The sequence below is a fragment of the Mytilus edulis genome, chromosome 5, assembly GCF_963676685.1.
Source record: "Mytilus edulis chromosome 5, xbMytEdul2.2, whole genome shotgun sequence".
Lineage (NCBI taxonomy): Eukaryota > Metazoa > Mollusca > Bivalvia > Mytilida > Mytilidae > Mytilus > Mytilus edulis.
In genome coordinates, this window is record NC_092348.1 from 47,540,986 (window position 1) to 47,558,031 (window position 17,046).

At 33.3% G+C, this 17,046-nt stretch overlaps 1 protein-coding gene across 3 annotated transcripts; it reads left to right on the forward strand.

The window, feature by feature from the left end:
* The first annotated feature begins 2,196 nt into the window (after nucleotides 1–2,196).
* On the forward strand, nucleotides 2,197–13,925 carry LOC139523816 (complement C1q-like protein 3). 3 transcript variants are annotated; one of them, XM_071318102.1, is made up of 3 exons: nucleotides 2,197–2,453; nucleotides 3,118–3,216; nucleotides 6,959–7,395. In XM_071318102.1, exons 1-3 carry the CDS (start codon nucleotides 2,270–2,272, stop codon nucleotides 7,351–7,353), a joined length of 678 nt encoding a protein of 225 aa, XP_071174203.1. In that variant the 5' UTR covers nucleotides 2,197–2,269; the 3' UTR covers nucleotides 7,354–7,395. The 3 variants fall into 3 exon arrangements, with proteins under 3 accessions (XP_071174203.1, XP_071174202.1, XP_071174204.1); XM_071318101.1 differs by lacking the exons at nucleotides 3,118–3,216; nucleotides 6,959–7,395 and adding exons at nucleotides 12,060–12,158; nucleotides 13,490–13,925 and having other exon boundaries at nucleotides 2,198–2,453; XM_071318103.1 differs by lacking the exons at nucleotides 2,197–2,453; nucleotides 3,118–3,216; nucleotides 6,959–7,395 and adding exons at nucleotides 11,334–11,669; nucleotides 12,060–12,158; nucleotides 13,490–13,925.
* The last annotated feature ends 3,121 nt before the right edge of the window (nucleotides 13,926–17,046 follow it).

Here is a 17,046-nt window from a genome sequence, read left to right on the forward strand (position 1 = left end):
TAAACTGAACTCGTTTTTGTTGAACAAAACTCACTTTTGTCCGTACAAAATTGAATTTTGTCGACAAAAACACAAGAGTCCCATTCGGCGCCCCGTACTTATGACAACTACAATAGTCACTAGACTACATGCCCTTGGCTTGAGAAATATACATTAACAATGTGGTGGGTTTAAGCCATGCTGAACAACCCTCCATTAATATGTATTATATGTTTCTGATTTAAACTAGTCCCTGAAAGCTACTTTTTTGTTTGACATGTCATATTTTTGTAAGGGGACATGTGGTTGGAACCCCCTTTTAAAATGGCTACATCCACGCATGCAGCCAAACTTCAAAACCATATGTGTGGAGTTCAGTAATGCCACTTCAATATGTTTTCAATATCTCTTTATAATCAATAATTAATAAACTATGAAACACAACTACATATATTTTTCAATATTTTAATCAATGAAAGGAGTATAAGATAGTGTCTTGATTTATCCTATAAGATGATTCAGTGAAAAATAATGTAAATAAATAGTTTCATAAAAAGTTTTTTTTTTATTACTTTTTGCTATATAAATAGTTTTAACAACTGAATATTCTCTCCGTGTTATACAAATTATGAACAAGATAATCCACTAAACTGTAGGTCAAGTGCTCATAACGTGATTTTACTTTATAATCAAAGTGCTTGTGTGCTCTGAAGGGTAAATATTGCTTTCCTTTAGCAGTTGGTGCTCACTAAATAAGTGTGTGTTGTATAAAGCATTGGAAGGCAATACTATGAGTTGGGAGTTACTATTGTAGTTGGTTCATCTATAATTTTTGCCAAAGGAATGCAACTCCAATTATAAATATTAATTTAACGATGACATCATTGATATTTTTTATACTTCACAAGTATGGTTTTACACATATACATATACATCTTTTGTTACTTCAATATCTTAGCATGTGCTTCATTAATGAAATACAGAAATATAATGTGTAGAATGATGTACCATTGATGAAGTTCGGATAAATGATAATCATCAAGCCAGCCATATATGGATTTTGAATCCATGAAAGCAATGTTACCCCTACTCAAAAGATTTTTTTTTTTATAAAACATCGATTGCTATGTCTATACCATAGTGATGTATGTAAAGGTCAACTCGTTCAGTTGTTTTAGCATATAATGTCAACAGACAAATTAAATGTTTTATTAAAATTAAATTAAAAATATGCAAGTAGGCATTATGATACACTAGTATTGTTTGGGACCCTTTATAGCTTGCTGTTTGGTGTGAGCCTAGGTCCCGTGTTAAAGGCCGAGGCATTATGATACACTAGTAATGTTTGGGACCCTTTATAGCTTGCTGTTTGATGTGAGCCTAGGCCCCGTGTTAAAGGCCGTACTTTGACCTATAATGGTTTACTTTTATAAATTGTTACTTGGATGGAGAGTTGTCTCTTAGGCACTCATACCAACACAAAAGAAGAAGAAGCCGTGACTAAGTTGTAAAACTTGTGTCTGATACGTTTGCCATTTTTAACAATAGAAGGTCAGCGTCTCCTGGCTAGAACCAGAAACTTTGATCCTAATTTTATAAGGAAAGGTTAATCCTGAACAGTTTTGGTTATTGGCATAAGTTGCGTTTTTTGTCATTTAGCTCTTAAATACTTCCGATTTTGTTTTGAATGTTATTGATGAAAGTTGGCCAAGTGAAGCCCTTCGAACTATCAAAATGTGATACATTCCTCATTCCCCAAACCGCATTTTGATAAGTTTAAATCTTAATGTTGTGTTTCTATTGTGTCGTAGTTTTCCTATCATATTTGATGTGTTTCCCTCAGTTTTAGGTTGTAACCCGGATTAGTTGGTTTTTTTTCTCAATCGATTTATGAATGTCGAATAACGGTATACTACTGTTGTCTTTATTCAAAATAAGACACAAAAGCAGTACTTTTGATGGCTTTTTATTTAGTTCTTTTCCACTCGGATTTTCAAAAAAGTTATAGAAATATTTCAATTTTTAAACAAGCTATTATAGTGGCACAAATTCTCTTATCTGCGTCAGCATTTATTTTTCACAATTGAGCTTCCGTCTTATATTTGTTCTACTTAGTACGTAATTAACTCATATAACAAGTGTTTAAAAATAATACTGTCCGAATATTAGTGGAAAAGGAAGTGTGCACTGGAAAGTTTAACAAAATTAACAATTTATTTTAAACAATATTACTTTTGAATTCCTCCCGCTAGTTGGTTGTTTTTTTTTCAGTATAAAAGAACGTCTTAAGATGCTATCGTTTTGCATAGTTTTGTTATTTGTCACATCTGTGGATTGTTCCCTTAGTAAATTAAATGGAAGAATTCCTGCAATTAATGGCAAAGGTGTGCCTTTGACAGTGGATTTCGATGTATCGGAATTTAACAAAAATTTGGAAACAATAGTGAAAGAAGACCTAGTTGCGGAGATCAATGGTAATAACTTAAATGTATTATTTACATATAACATAGGACGAAAACTCGAAAAGTGAGAGAGAGGCAAAATCATGTTTGTCCCTCTCCCCAATCACTTCCATTTGGTAACATTCAGATACTAATGTGGTCTTTGACATAATATGACCGCTGCTATGACTTTCAACAATCTAATAGGGTATATTGATATAAACCGGACTTCAAACGATCTGCTTTGCGGTGTGTTTTTTGTATATCGCAATTTAGAAAATCGACGATTTTCAATTAACGTTTGTCTGCATGCTATTACCATATAAGACGATAACCATTATAGATATACTTTTCAATTTAATGCATGTAATGTGCGGTTTAAAATTTTCTTCTTTAAGACTTCAGTTCAAATTGCAGAAAATGGTTCATGTCACAGACTTTGATTTCTTTTTTTTACAGTTGCGGTATGTTAAACTTGAAATAAAAACCAAAAAATGTTCTCTGATCTATAATGTTTGTAATTATCTGGCAAAAAAGAAAAAAAGAACAGAAAAAAACAGAAAAATAAAAATATAAACGAAACTTTAAGAAAACAAACAGATATCGTTTAACAATAATCAAAATAACAAAAACATAAGAGATGACATAAAACAAAAACAGACGATGTTGTGTTCAATAATATTTGTTATGTTTGTAGACAAATTCAGTAGCTATATGAACGAAAGCAGGACAACAGAGCTTGTTGAGAACGTATGCAAGCGTGAAATTGCATTACTAAAAGAGGATAGGATGCAAGGTATAAATATGTAGATATTTAATGAGGGGCGTAAAAGGGGGGTATCTGCACGGAAGAAAGCGAAATAAAATTGCCTTTTAACATTGAACGAACAATTAAAATTTTCTTGCACGTTCTTTCTACAGATTTCACGAAACACGGTGAGTAACGAACCTTTTTCACGGCTGCACATAAAATAAAAAGGCAAAGCACATTGCACGAAAATAACCCTTTATCATCCTCCTTAATATGAATTAATTTGATTAAGATGATTGTTTGATAAGATTCCATTAACATTTTGTACCGAATCTAAATTAATGGACATGATGCATACAACTTAAATTTAACTGAAATTTGTAATAATGTGAATCTTTAATGAAAACCATCTGTGTTCCATTTCATTTCTATTTTTATTTTCTCTAGTTTTAAACTTCGGGTTATATCATCTTTATTGCAAAATTACACGGCGCGGGACGTTTGCGCTTTGTCGTAGGACATTTGCGCTTTTTATTTTGGACACTTGCGCTTCAAATCATAGGACATTTGCGCTTTTTAAAAAAGGACATTTGCACTTTTTACATAGGACATTTGCGCTTTTGCAATATTTGGTTTTTATGACTATCCTCCCCTATTATCTGGGCTTGGGACCGGGAGGTTTCACCTTAAAGAGTTAAAATCATATTTTTCTTCATGATTAAAAGTTTAAAAATCGTTTCATAGCACATTTCAAGTTTATATTCAGCTAAAAGTTAACATTATAAAGACATAAAAACATGTGTAGTCATCACAGGTCAGTTAAGCTTGATAACAGAAGCCCAAGAAGTGAACAAATTTAGCTTGTGTTATCTGTTCTGACTGGTATTTCGCCGAATCAAGTTTCCTTTTCTCAATTCTAGACCGGGGTGCTTGTTCATCAACGTAACGAACCTTAATGTAATTCTCCGACATTTGTTCAATGATACTCTTCAAAAAGATAAAAAAAAAATATATACTTTATTAAAAAGCACTTTACGCCCATATATATAGCAGGATGAGTCGAGTAGAACTGTCCATTATAGTGGGCATGGAAGGATGCTGGACCATTTGTCGTACTATAATGACAAATATAAATTAAATTCATTAACGTAATGATTACTTCTCATTTAAATTACAGGTAGACGACTACAGGTAAAAAGCGCAAATGTCCGGTCAAATTAATACAGGTGAATCAAAATTTAAAGCGCAAATGTCCATAGTATTTGAAGTGCAAATGTCCTATCATTTTACAGGTAAAAAAGCGCAACGTCCTGTGCCCAAAAAACACCTATAAGGCCTAATTACCACAATTAATTCCCTTTGTTATTGGGGTCTAGGAATCAGTATAGTTCTCAATCATTATATATATATGGAGTATTTCTTCCTCAGTAATCTGTCTACTGTTTTCTTCGAAATGTTTACTGTTTAAGTGGTCCTACAGTGATATTGTTTGCCTTAAATTACTTGAGAATAAAGGCTTTTTCCCCTGGAGAAAAATCCCAATTTGAAAACAAAAATGGCTTAAAAATTTTCCCAAAAAAGCAACTTTTTTTCCCAAACAGTGCAGTCTCAGTAGTAATGGTGCATAATACAAACTAAAAAACACCCATTTATAAATTTGTCATGCCTAAAATGACTTTATGTGCAGATTTGAGGGTCTATTTATGCATCATTACTGACAATAAAAGATCTTATCTTAAAAGGGGGTCAGTCTTGAAGTTTCAGTCAAATTCATGGTTTATTCTAAATTTCCCAATTTGATAAAAATGACGCATGTTTTCCCAATAAAAAAGGGAAGAGGTAGTTTTGAAAAATATATATATGTTCCAGACCATATGAGTATTTGGACCGTACGCGTACGGTCCGGACCGTATACGTATACTCGTACGGTCCGACCATACGCGTACGGTCGGACCGTATGAGTATACGCGTACGGTCCAGCTGATGTTTTGGGATCATAATGGTTAAATTTAAACAAATATTTATCAAAATCATTATTTTTAGTTATACAAATTGATTTTATTACATGTATATGGATGAAATGATTAAGCGAACAATTGAAATTAAATATGTGTTTATTTTTATATCCGTGATTCCTATTTTGGTACTCAAGGTGACACTGACTTCCACAAAGAACGTCATATTTTTTTTACAGTAACATAATTTGTTCATGCACGTTGCTTTGCATTTTTTTGCAAAGTTCTTTAATATTCTAAAACGATTGTCCTCCCACTCTAAGTTTACTTCCGAATACTTCAATTTTAATTAGCATACTTGGCTTCAATATATGAATTACTGACATGCTAAATACAGGAGATTAACAGATCAAATAAACGTGATTTTTAAAAATAGTTATAACATTATTTTGTTTTATTTCAATTACTATTGAACTTTTTACATTAATTTGAGATGTAAGCTATGTTGATCTGTTATATACATTTGTATCTGATAAACGTGACCAACTTCTTAATATTAGTCAGACCGTACGCGTACGGTCCGACCGTATGCGTATTTTGAAAATATACGCATACGGTCCAGACCGTACGCGTACGGTCCAAATACTCATACGGTCCGGAACATATACATATATATTGAAATAAGTAAAACATATAGAAAAAAGTAATTGTTGAAAGTGAAAGTAGTGATTTGTCTAAAATGAAAGTAGGGCAGAAATAAGCCTTCGTCATTTATTCAAGATTCAAATCCTACCATTGGCATGTTAATAGGGCTCTCAAAAGAAAAAGCGCTGATGGATTGTCCTGAGACAAGCATATTTTATTAGAATAATAATGGTCTATAACCAGTTAAGGAAGTTCGCTGTTCCGTTTCAAAATAAATAACTTTCCATAAAACTAGTATATATAGAAAGGAGATTAGTAGAGGAATTAATAAAGCCAAACAAAATATAGGGGCCAATGTGCTTGTTTTCGAGATATTAGCCATTGGAATTTTGGCGGGAAAATGTTCTCTCTTCATTTGTCATAGCTTTATCATTGACCTGTTAAAGTTCTCAAAAAGTGAAAAACTATTAAAAATAAATAAGATTTTATAAGACTTTTACAAATGGCTTATAATTATACATGTAAAAGATTTATAAAAAGAAAAATAGGGGTCCATGGGCAAAATTTTTCTAGGCAGTCAAATGGATCAAACCAGAGGTTTTCGAAAATCTGACAAAAATTCTAAAACATGACAAGCAAACATCCTTAAATTAATTCTGTTTGAAACGGTGCAATTTTTTTTTTATTTAACTTGACTTTGACAAGAAAATGCATTGTAGTCAAGGGGAAGAATAATTGTGTTCTGAGGCAGTAAGGGTCAAAGCAATACAAACAAACAATACAATAATAAATTAAATGAAATACAATGCAATGCAATGCAATAAAACATAATGATAAGATTTTAGAATTTATGATAATCGGCGTGATTGTAAAAGCCGAAGATTTATTTTGTATCCATGTATTTTTAAAGGAAAAATAATAATAATCGGGGGGGGGGGGTCACTGTGACTTTCCATAATAATATGGTAAGCCACAGTGAACCTCCCGATATATACTGTGGCTTTCCATATCTTTATATGTTTATCAAATATTCATATTGCAGAGATAAAAAAACAAAACAACTTTCTTTGCTTTTCTGGAATCCCACACTATCTTCTCAGGAGATGATGTTCTAAAATTTAATGAGGTAACGACTATTATCGGACAAAACTACTACTTTATATAATGGTTAAATATTTATTTTGCAGAGATAAAAAACAAACCAACTTTCTTTGCTTTTCTGAAATCCAACACTATCTTCTCAGGAGACGACGTTTTCAAATTTGATGAGGTAACGACTAATATTGGACAAAACTATAACCCATCAACAGGCGTGTTCACGGCACCAAAGGAAGGCGTCTATCAAATGTCATGCGTTATGGTTGCTAGTGGTAGCAACCATGTTCATTACTGGATGTATAGAAACGAGGAGAGATTTTCTTACGGCTATACAAGTGCAACCGCTAATGCGAACTCTAATACACAGAATTGGATACTTGAATTGAAGAAAGGGGACCGTGTCTTCATCCAGCACAGAGGGTCTTTGATAGAAACCGTTCACGGTACACGACATTCATATTTTTCCGGTCATTTGTTATTCTAATTTTTCAGTTTGTCATTTCAAAATAAATTGCAACTGTAGGTTGTTTTGTTTTGTTTTTTTATACATGATAAACTCGACCGACAATACTTTGATTTCCTAATTTTATAGTTATTTGCTCAACGTCAGTGGTTCCTAACATACAAATAAACTCATCATAGATACAAGGATCACAATTTCATATTCAATGTATTTTGAAATGTTTAAAACTAAAAAGACATTGTAGTAATCAAATGAATTCTTGTATCATTGTTTTTGTGTATTATTTACATGGGTATAAACTTCTCCGGTCCAATCCTTCCGAAAAAGAAAAGACCTTTACATAGGCCATATTTTTTTTATATATAAATATGCAGTAACATTTAGTCAGAGATTGGAAGCAATGGAAGATACTCACTCTCTTTCCACGTCCAAAATCCTTGCTACAACATTTTGAAGATTTTGATATTTTTTTGTGGACTGAGGAATAAATATTTTGTTCGGGTTTGACAAAATAAATCTGCATATAAATCTACCCAATGAGGCAAATTGTATTTTGTTTAACGTTAATATTTGTCATTTACCCCGTACCTACGAAATCCACGAAAATATCACAAATAATATAACGATGCATTTGTCGTATCTTGTTTACTATCCTGAATAAGGTCACTAGATTTTTAGGAAATGGCAATCATATACAAATGAATCTATTATAAGAGACAGTTATAATTTTGTTTGAGGTACCAAAATGAATTATTACAATTCGTAAAGATTTTGTTCCATAAAAGAGAGGCGAAAGATACCAAAGGGATATAATTTAAACATAGCAAGGCCATGTTTTCTATACAACAAACTGACAATGCCATACAAAGAAATTAAAGACGATCAAAAGAGAAACAGTATACAAAGACTGATCGACACTACCCAACCAAAAACCGTGATGTTCTTGGGTTTAGAGATTGCTCCACATTTGTAGATGCATCAGGTTGTTCATTAAGTACAAACCCGATAATTCTAATTCAGTAGGTCACATTCGAGGGAAAGACATGATTTTGAAGGTTTTTTCCCCAATAGGTCCAAATCCCCCAAAAGACATAGGATAGAAAAATTTCTCAAAGATAAGGATAGAAAAATTTCTCAAAGACAATAGGCCTTTTATTATAAGTTTGTACGTCGGACACAGCGATACTCCATTTAAATCACGATTGAAAGGCTAAATCAAGTTGAAGAGCACTAGAAACCAAAAATTCTAAAAAGTTGTGCAGAACGCTAAGGCAGTGTATGCCTAATTAGAGGGAAAACCGAAGTGTTTTGAATCATCTCAGTCACATTTTATGAACAGCGTGATACCATCGTGAACTAAAGGTCAACACGTGTGAAACAATTTAAAACAAAACTGATTTAATAAATTTATCAAAATATACTATGGTAACCAGCATCCAAAACAATCACTAGACTACAGGCTCGTGGCATTGAACATGCACAGTAAACAAAACTGTAGACAAAACGCGCGTCTGGCGTACTAAATTATAATCCTGTTAACTATTTACACCACTGGGTCGATGCCACTGCTGGTGGACGTTTCGTCCCTGAGGGTATCACCAGCCCAGTAGTCAACATTTCGGTGTTGACATGAATATCAATAATGTGGTCATTTTTATAAATTTCCTGTTAACAATTTTTTTTTCTCGCAAACTAAGGATTTTCTAAACACAGGCATAGATTACCGTAGCCGTATGTGGCACAACGTTTTGGAATTTTGGATCCTCAATGCTCTTCAACTTTGTATTTGTTTGGCTTTATTAATATTTTGATATGAGCGTCACTGATGATTCTTATGTAGACGAAACGCGCGTCTGGCGTACTAAATCATAATCCTGGTACCTTTGATAACTATTTACAGTAACTATGTGGTGAGTGAAAGCTATCTAGTTGAGCAACCCTTTTCTTAACTTATGCAGTGTTATAACAGCACAACAAGAGAACAGCCTTTAACGACTTGTCTCATATAAAAGAACAACAAACAATATTACAAAAGACAGTGACACAACTTACCTTAGAGTACTCGCAGTCACCGAAACCCAATTTTAACAAATATTTCAACCCAAAATTAGACATTTCCACAATTTAAATATTAATCAGTAAATCTCCGATGTGAAAATACAAAGACATATAAGCAGTTGGCATAAAGTGTTTACAGGGGTAGAGAAAGATGATTATCCCTATACTAGAACCAATTTTATGTGGACTGTCTATTTGCAACTGGCTGTTGGTCGTATTATTATACAGTCATGTCCAGTTGGAGTATAGACGGTGAATAGATGCCTTGTGCAAGGTGAGAGTCACACTTTCTGCATGGGTTTATAGTTCCGCTTGAGGCAATGAAAATTTGTTTGCCCCTATCCAGCGCATCTCTTTTCATATTAGAAGTCAAATTCAAAGTTGGCCTAGCTTACAGAACAGAGTTATTAGTTGTTGATTTGTTCTCTTCCTGAATATGTTTGAAATATTTGCCATAAGACAATAAGAAGGTAAAACTCATTCAATTGTAGCAGTCTAAGAAAATATGACCTTGTATAATACCAAACTATAAGAATCGAAAGGCTACAAGACCAATATAAAAATAAGGAGATGTGGTATGATTGTCAATCATGAAACAATTGTCTAGCAAGCATATGAATTATCATTGTTCAGTTAAATCAATACTGGTACCATTAAGGACAAATTTTGAAGATTTTACTACAATGTTAAATTGATAGCATTTATGAAGAAGTTTTTTCAAAGGTTAAAAAAAGGTAAAATGGATATTTTTAATCTACCTGGTCTATAAACATCACATTTAAAGTTATGCATTGCGTTGTGTGTGTTTTTGGCTGTGCTTATACTGATTGTATGTCATGAATAGATACCCCATATCATTTGCTTTTCTATGATACATTATTTTGTTTGTAATAAGATTTCAATAGGTTCAGCCAAATTTCAAAACCATATCTATATCAAAGTACCTCAAGTTATCAGTGGCAGCACGAGGGAATCTAGGGGATCAGAACCCCCCTATTTAGTTCACCTCGCCCAAAGGACCATGTGAGCTTTTCTCATCATTTGGCTTCCGGTGTCGTTAACTTTTACAAAAATCTTCTTCTCTAAAACTACTGGGCCAAATTAACCAAACTTAGCCACAAATTGTTTATCAGGTCTAGGTCAATCTGCCCGGAAATTTTCAGATGAATCGGGCAACCTGTTGTTGGGTTGCTGCTCCTGATTGGGTAATTTTAAGGAAATTTTACCGTTTTTGGTTACTATCTTGAATATAAGAAGACGTTACTAAGTTGTAAAACTTGTGTCTGATACGTTTATGATTTTTAACAAACTAACTAATACAAAAAAAAAACAAGATTAACTAAGGTCAGCGGCTCCTGGCTAGAACCAGAAACTTTTATCCTAATTTTATAAAGAAAAGTTGATCCTGAACAGTTTTGGTTATTGGCTTAAGTTGCGTTTTTTGTAATTTAGCTCTTAAATACTTTCAATTTTGTTTTGAATGTTATTGATGAAAGTTGGCCAAGTGAAGCCCTTCGAACTACCAAAATGTGGTACATTCCTCATCCCCCCAAACCGCATTTTGTTAATCTTAAATCTCAATGTTGTGTTTCTGTTGTGTCGTAGTTTTCCTCTCATATTTGATGTGTTTCCCTCAGTTTTTGGTTGCAACCCGGATTTGTTGGGTTTTTTTCTCAATCGTTTTTTTGAATTTAGAACAACGGTATATTAATAACATACTGTTGCCTTTATTCAAAATAAGACACAAAAGCAGTACTTTTGATGGTTTTTTATTTAGTTCCTTTCCACTCGGATTTTTACAAAAGTAATTGAAATATTTCAGTTTTTAAACAAGCTATTATATTGACACAAATTCTCTTATCTGCGTCAGCATTTTTTTTTCACATTTGAGCATTCCTCTTATTTTTGTTCTACTTAGTACGTAATTAACTCATAAACAAAGTGTTTACTAAGTAATAATGTCCGAATATAAGTGGAAAAGGAGGTGTGCACCGGAAAGTTGCATGATAAATTAACAATTTATGTTATACAATATTACTTTTAAAATCCTCCCGCTAGTTGGGTTGTTTTTTTCAGTATAAAAGAACGTCTGAAAATGCTTTCGTTTTGCATATTTATGTTATTTGTCGCATCTGTGGATTGTTCCCTTAGTAAATTAAATGGAAGAATTCCTGCAATTAATGGCAAAGGTGTTCCTTTGACAGTGGATTTCGATGTATCGGAATTTAACAAAAATTTGGAAACGATAGTGAAAGAAGACCTAGAGGCGGAGATAAATGGTAACAACTTAAACAAATGCTTATTATATATCATAGCACATAACTCTCTAAAGTGGGAGATCCTGACAGAACAGGGTTAAAATTATGTCTGTTCCTCTCCCCCAAAGAATATTACTTTCCTTAGGAAGAGTTCAAATACTAATGTTGCCTTGAACTCACATTATTAATCACATAATAGGACCGCTGTTTGACTTTCAATGGGTAAAATAATATAACCCGGACTTCAACCGACTGACAGTAGAATTCATGATTTTGTAATGGCTTCTTCATATTGACAGTGCAATTCAGTGAATCTTATTTGGTTACCATATAATGCGGCAACAATTATAAATTTACTTTTAACATGTGTGTGTACGGTGTTTGCTTTTAATCATGTTTGTTATTTTGTAGACAAATTCACTAGCTATATCAACGGAAGCAAGATTACAGAGCTTGTTGAGACCGTTTGCAAGCATGAGATTACATTACTAAAAGAGAATTTGATGAAAGGTATAAACTTGTAAAACACACACATATATATATATATATATATGGAGATGTCTCCATGCCTTATATATTCTGTACTGTAGTACGACGCTAGATTAAAACTGACGTGGAAAGGTAACACACGTACATCGAAAGCTTCATTTTTATGAAGCCCATGTGGTCGTGTGGTCTATCAGGACGGCAACAGTGCAGGCGATTTGGTGTCACGATATCTCAGTAGCATGGGTTCGAATCCCAGCAAGGGAAGAACAAAACAATTGCAAAAGCAAATTTACAGATCTAACATTGTTGGGTTGATGTTTAGACGAGTTGTATATACATAATGTACACATCCATGTATCACCAACACTGCTGGTGATCCGATGGATAACTCTGTTAGAACATGTCTGATTTTTCAAAATCATCATTTTTTATGTGTGAGGGGATTTTATTGGGCTCAGAAATAGTTTCTGCAATTACGTGTATCTTTTAAAAACATGCAAAAACTGATGTCTTACGCTGACATTGTCGGTGATAGAGAGAGGTTTTATACATGACAACTTCAAAAAATTATACAAATCGTAATTTGGGGTGAGGTGGTAACTACCAGATTGAGCCAACTAACGATTTCCGACGTAGTTGTAGATATTGTCTTACTGGTACCTTTTTTTTCAAAGATTTCCGTATCTGTGTTTTCAAAATAATAGGGGAAAACAAAAGAATGGTTACAATTTTCAAGATTATAGGATGAAATAATACAAAAATGACGGCAAAATCATCATTTTAGGAAAATAACTCCACTAGAGGTAGTCAGACAGTTTTGGGGTAAATAAGAACTCATTATTCTCAACAGTTTTTTAACGGACCAGGACAGAACAAAAGGCTGATTGATCTCGGACCAGGACAGAACAAAAGGCTGATTGATCTCGGACCAGGACAGAACAAAAGGCTGATTGATCTCGGACCAGGACAGAACAAAAGGCTGATTGAGCTCGGACCAGGACAGAACAAAAGGCTGATTGATCTCGGACCAGGACAAAACAAAAGGCTGATTGAGCTCGGACCAGGACAGAACAAAAGGCTGATTGATCTCGGACCAGGACAGAACAAAAGGCTGATTGAGCTAATAAAGAATAAAATCATATTTTATTGACCTCATTTGTAAAACAGTGTCTTGTGTGCGATTATTTGTCTGTTTATCTATTTCCTTTTTAGCCATGATGTTGTCAGTTTATTTTCGATCTTTGAGTTTGACTGTCCATCTGGTACCTTTCGCTCCTCTTAAGTATCTGAAAATAACTTTAAAAAATTCAGAATTTAATATTTATATAATGGTTAAATATTTTATTTTGCAGAGTTAAAAAACAAACCAACTTTCTTTGCTTTTCTGAAATCCAACACTGTCTTCTCAGGAGACGATGTTCTCAAATTTAATGAGGTAACGACTAATATTGGACAACACTATAACCCATCAACAGGTGTGTTTACGGCACCAAAGGAAGGCGTCTACCAAATATCGTGCGTTATGGTGTCTGTTGGTAGAACAGATGTTCATTACTGGCTCTATAGAAACGAGGAGAGATTTTCTTATGGGTATGTAAGTGCAACCGCTCATGCGAACTCTAATACACAGAATTGGATACTTGAATTAAAGAAAGACGACCGTGTCTTCATCCAGCACAGAACGTCTCAAAGAGAAACCGTTCACGGTTTACGACATTCATATTTTTCCGGTCATTTGTTATTCTAATTTTTCAGTTTGTCAATTCATAATAAATTGTAACTGTAGGTTGTTTGGTTTTGTTTGTTATACATGATATATTTGACCGAGAATAGTTTGATTGCCTAATTTTATTTCTATTTGCTCAACCTCAGTGGTACCAATTATAACATATTTGAAATGTTTAAAACTAAAAAGACATTGTAATAATCAAACGAATGCTAATATCATTTTTTGGTATTATTTACATGGGTATAAACCGGTCCTACTAAAAAGCGCCCGGGAGCGCCTGGGAAAAGAAAAAGCGCCCGGGGAAAAGAAAAAGCGCCCGGGGAAAAGAAAAAGCGCACAGAGAAGGAAAATTAGCGCCCGGAGAAGAGAATAATAATATTTTATAACAAAAAAAAAAATTTCCTATAAACTCCTCCGGTCCATTCCTGCCGAAAGAGAAAGGACCAGTATATAGGCTTTCATTTTTGTTTTGTTTCACTTTATAAATATGCAGTAACATTTAGTTAGAGAATGGAAGCGAATGCCTCGTGTGGAGGCCAATGGAAGATGTCACTCTCTTTGCAAAATCCTTGCTACAACATTTTGAAGATTTTGATTGTTTTTGTGGACTGAGGAACAAATATTTTGTTCGGGTTTGACTAAATAAAGATGCATTTAGGCAATTTGTATTTTGTTTAACATTAATATTTGTTATTTTCCTATACCTACGAAATCCACGTAAATTAGCACAACACGTATAACGATGTATTTGTCGTATCCTGAATAAGGTCACTAGATTTTTAGGAAATGAAAATCATATATGTAAGTGTTAATTTGGTTTGAGGTACCAAAATGAATTATTACAATTCGTTTAGATTATGTTCCATAGCAGAGAGGCGAAAGATACCAAAGGGATATTATTCAAACATACCAAGGCCATGGTTTCTATGTCTTTCTATACAACAAATTGGCAATGCCATACCAAGACATTAAAGACGATCAAAAGACAAACAGTATACAAAGACTGGTCAACACAACCACTCTAAAAACCCGTGATGTTCTTGAGTTCAGATCATGCTCCACATTTTTAGACCCATCATGTTGTTCATATTGAAGTATAAACCCGATAAGTCTAATTCAGTAGGTCACATTCGATGAAAAGAGTTGATTTTAAAAGGTTTTCCCCAATAGGTCCCAATCCAAATACAAAAGATAGAAAAATTCATTAAATAGGCTTATAAGCTTGTACGTGGGAAACAGTGGTACTCAGTCTCAAATTAAATCAGTTGAAAGGTTAAATCAAGTTGAAGAGCACTGGAAACCAAAAGTTCTAAAACCTTGTGTAGAATCTGGCTAAGGCCGTGTATGCCTAATTAGAGAGAAAACCCGAAGTGTTTTGATTTATCTTCACATTTTATGAACAGCGAATTAAAAAAAAAAGTTTGAAAGATATGTCATGTCAGCACAATTTTAACTAGTGAGCTTGTGATACCATCGTGAAGTAGAAGTCAACACTTGTGAAATAATTCAAACCAAAACTGATTGAATAAATTTATCAAACTATATTATGGTAAACAGCATCTAAAACACTAGACAACAGGTTCGTGGCATGGGACATGCACAGTAACAATGTGGTGATTTAAAGCTAGCTAGTTGAGCAACCAATCTTAACTTATGCATTGGTATAACAGCACTGTAGAACAACCTTTAAAGACTTGTCTTATAAAAGAACAACAATAAAAATTACAAAAGACACAACTTACCGATCTTAGAGTACTCGCAGTCACCGAAACCTGATTTTAACAAATATTTCAACTAAAAATTAGACATTTCCACGAATTTAAATAACTATCAGTAAACCTCTAATGAGCAAGTACAAAGACAGTTGGCCTAAAGAGTTTACAGGGGTAGAGAAAGATGACTATCCCTAGAATAGAACCATTCTTATTTGGACTGTATTTTTGCAACTGGCTGCATTGGTCGTATACATATACAATCATGTCCAGTTGGAGTAGACGTTAAATAGATGCCTTGTGTAGGCTGACAGTAGCACTTTCTGCATGGGTTTAAAGTTCGGCTTGATGCAATGAAAATTTGTTTGCCCCTATCCAGCCCAATTTTTATTGATGAAGGAATTCTGAATATAGAACCATTATGGGAAACAGACAATCAAAGTCATTCAAGAATGAGATTAAAAACACACCTACTACAATCGGGGTCTTCTAGGTGATTGTCATACAAGTGTGAGGTTTAACTAGCTATAAAACCTCTAAAATCAGGTTAAATCCATCATTTTCTACATATGAGATGCCTGAACCAAGTCAGGAATATGACAGTTGTTTTCCATTCATTTGATGTGTTTGATTTTTCAATTGGATTCAAGATTTTTCTGAATTGAAATATCCTTGGATATTGGTATTTTTGTTTATTTTACTTTTTCTTGATTTCTAAGGCAAAACAACAGCCTTATTCTCACCATTTATATGTCCCTCATTTTGATATACCATAAAGATGAAATTTAAACTACAGTATATTTTCATGATTTTATCTTTATTGCAAAATCAGCAATAATATACTCTCATGAATCTTTTTACAAATAACCATAAATCATATTTAATGAAACAGAAATACCTGTAATATGATAATTAGCACTAGATGCAACCAACCAAAAACATAACAAACAGAACAATCAAATAACACATAAGAACTACTGATTTGTGAAAAAATAATCACACAAGAAATTATTCCAAACAAAACAAGAAAATCAAACATTCCCAACCAAATAAAAATAGGATTGATTTTAAGGGTTTAATCTTCTTTTTTCAAAATGGGTTTTCAATTTTAAATATTTATTATGTTTTTATTTTCAATTTGTTTGGTTTGGAAGGAAAACATGTTATTGTGGTTTTGATAGTTCAAATGTTGGTTTTATGTTTTATTTCACTGAATCTGAAATGCAAATGTTTAGTGGGGAATGGTTTCTGTCAGATTGTTGACAAAATTTCTGACAAATCAATTCTTAAATTTTATCAACAAAGTCATCTGATTTTTTTTTAACATTTGTTTGTTATTCAGTATATGTCATACATTTACTTGGTCTTTAAATCTGCCAACTTCAAAAGTCTGCATACAGACTTATAGAAAATTTAAACTTAATTGAACATTTTGAGTTAAACTCCCCCCCCCCCCAAAAAAAAAACC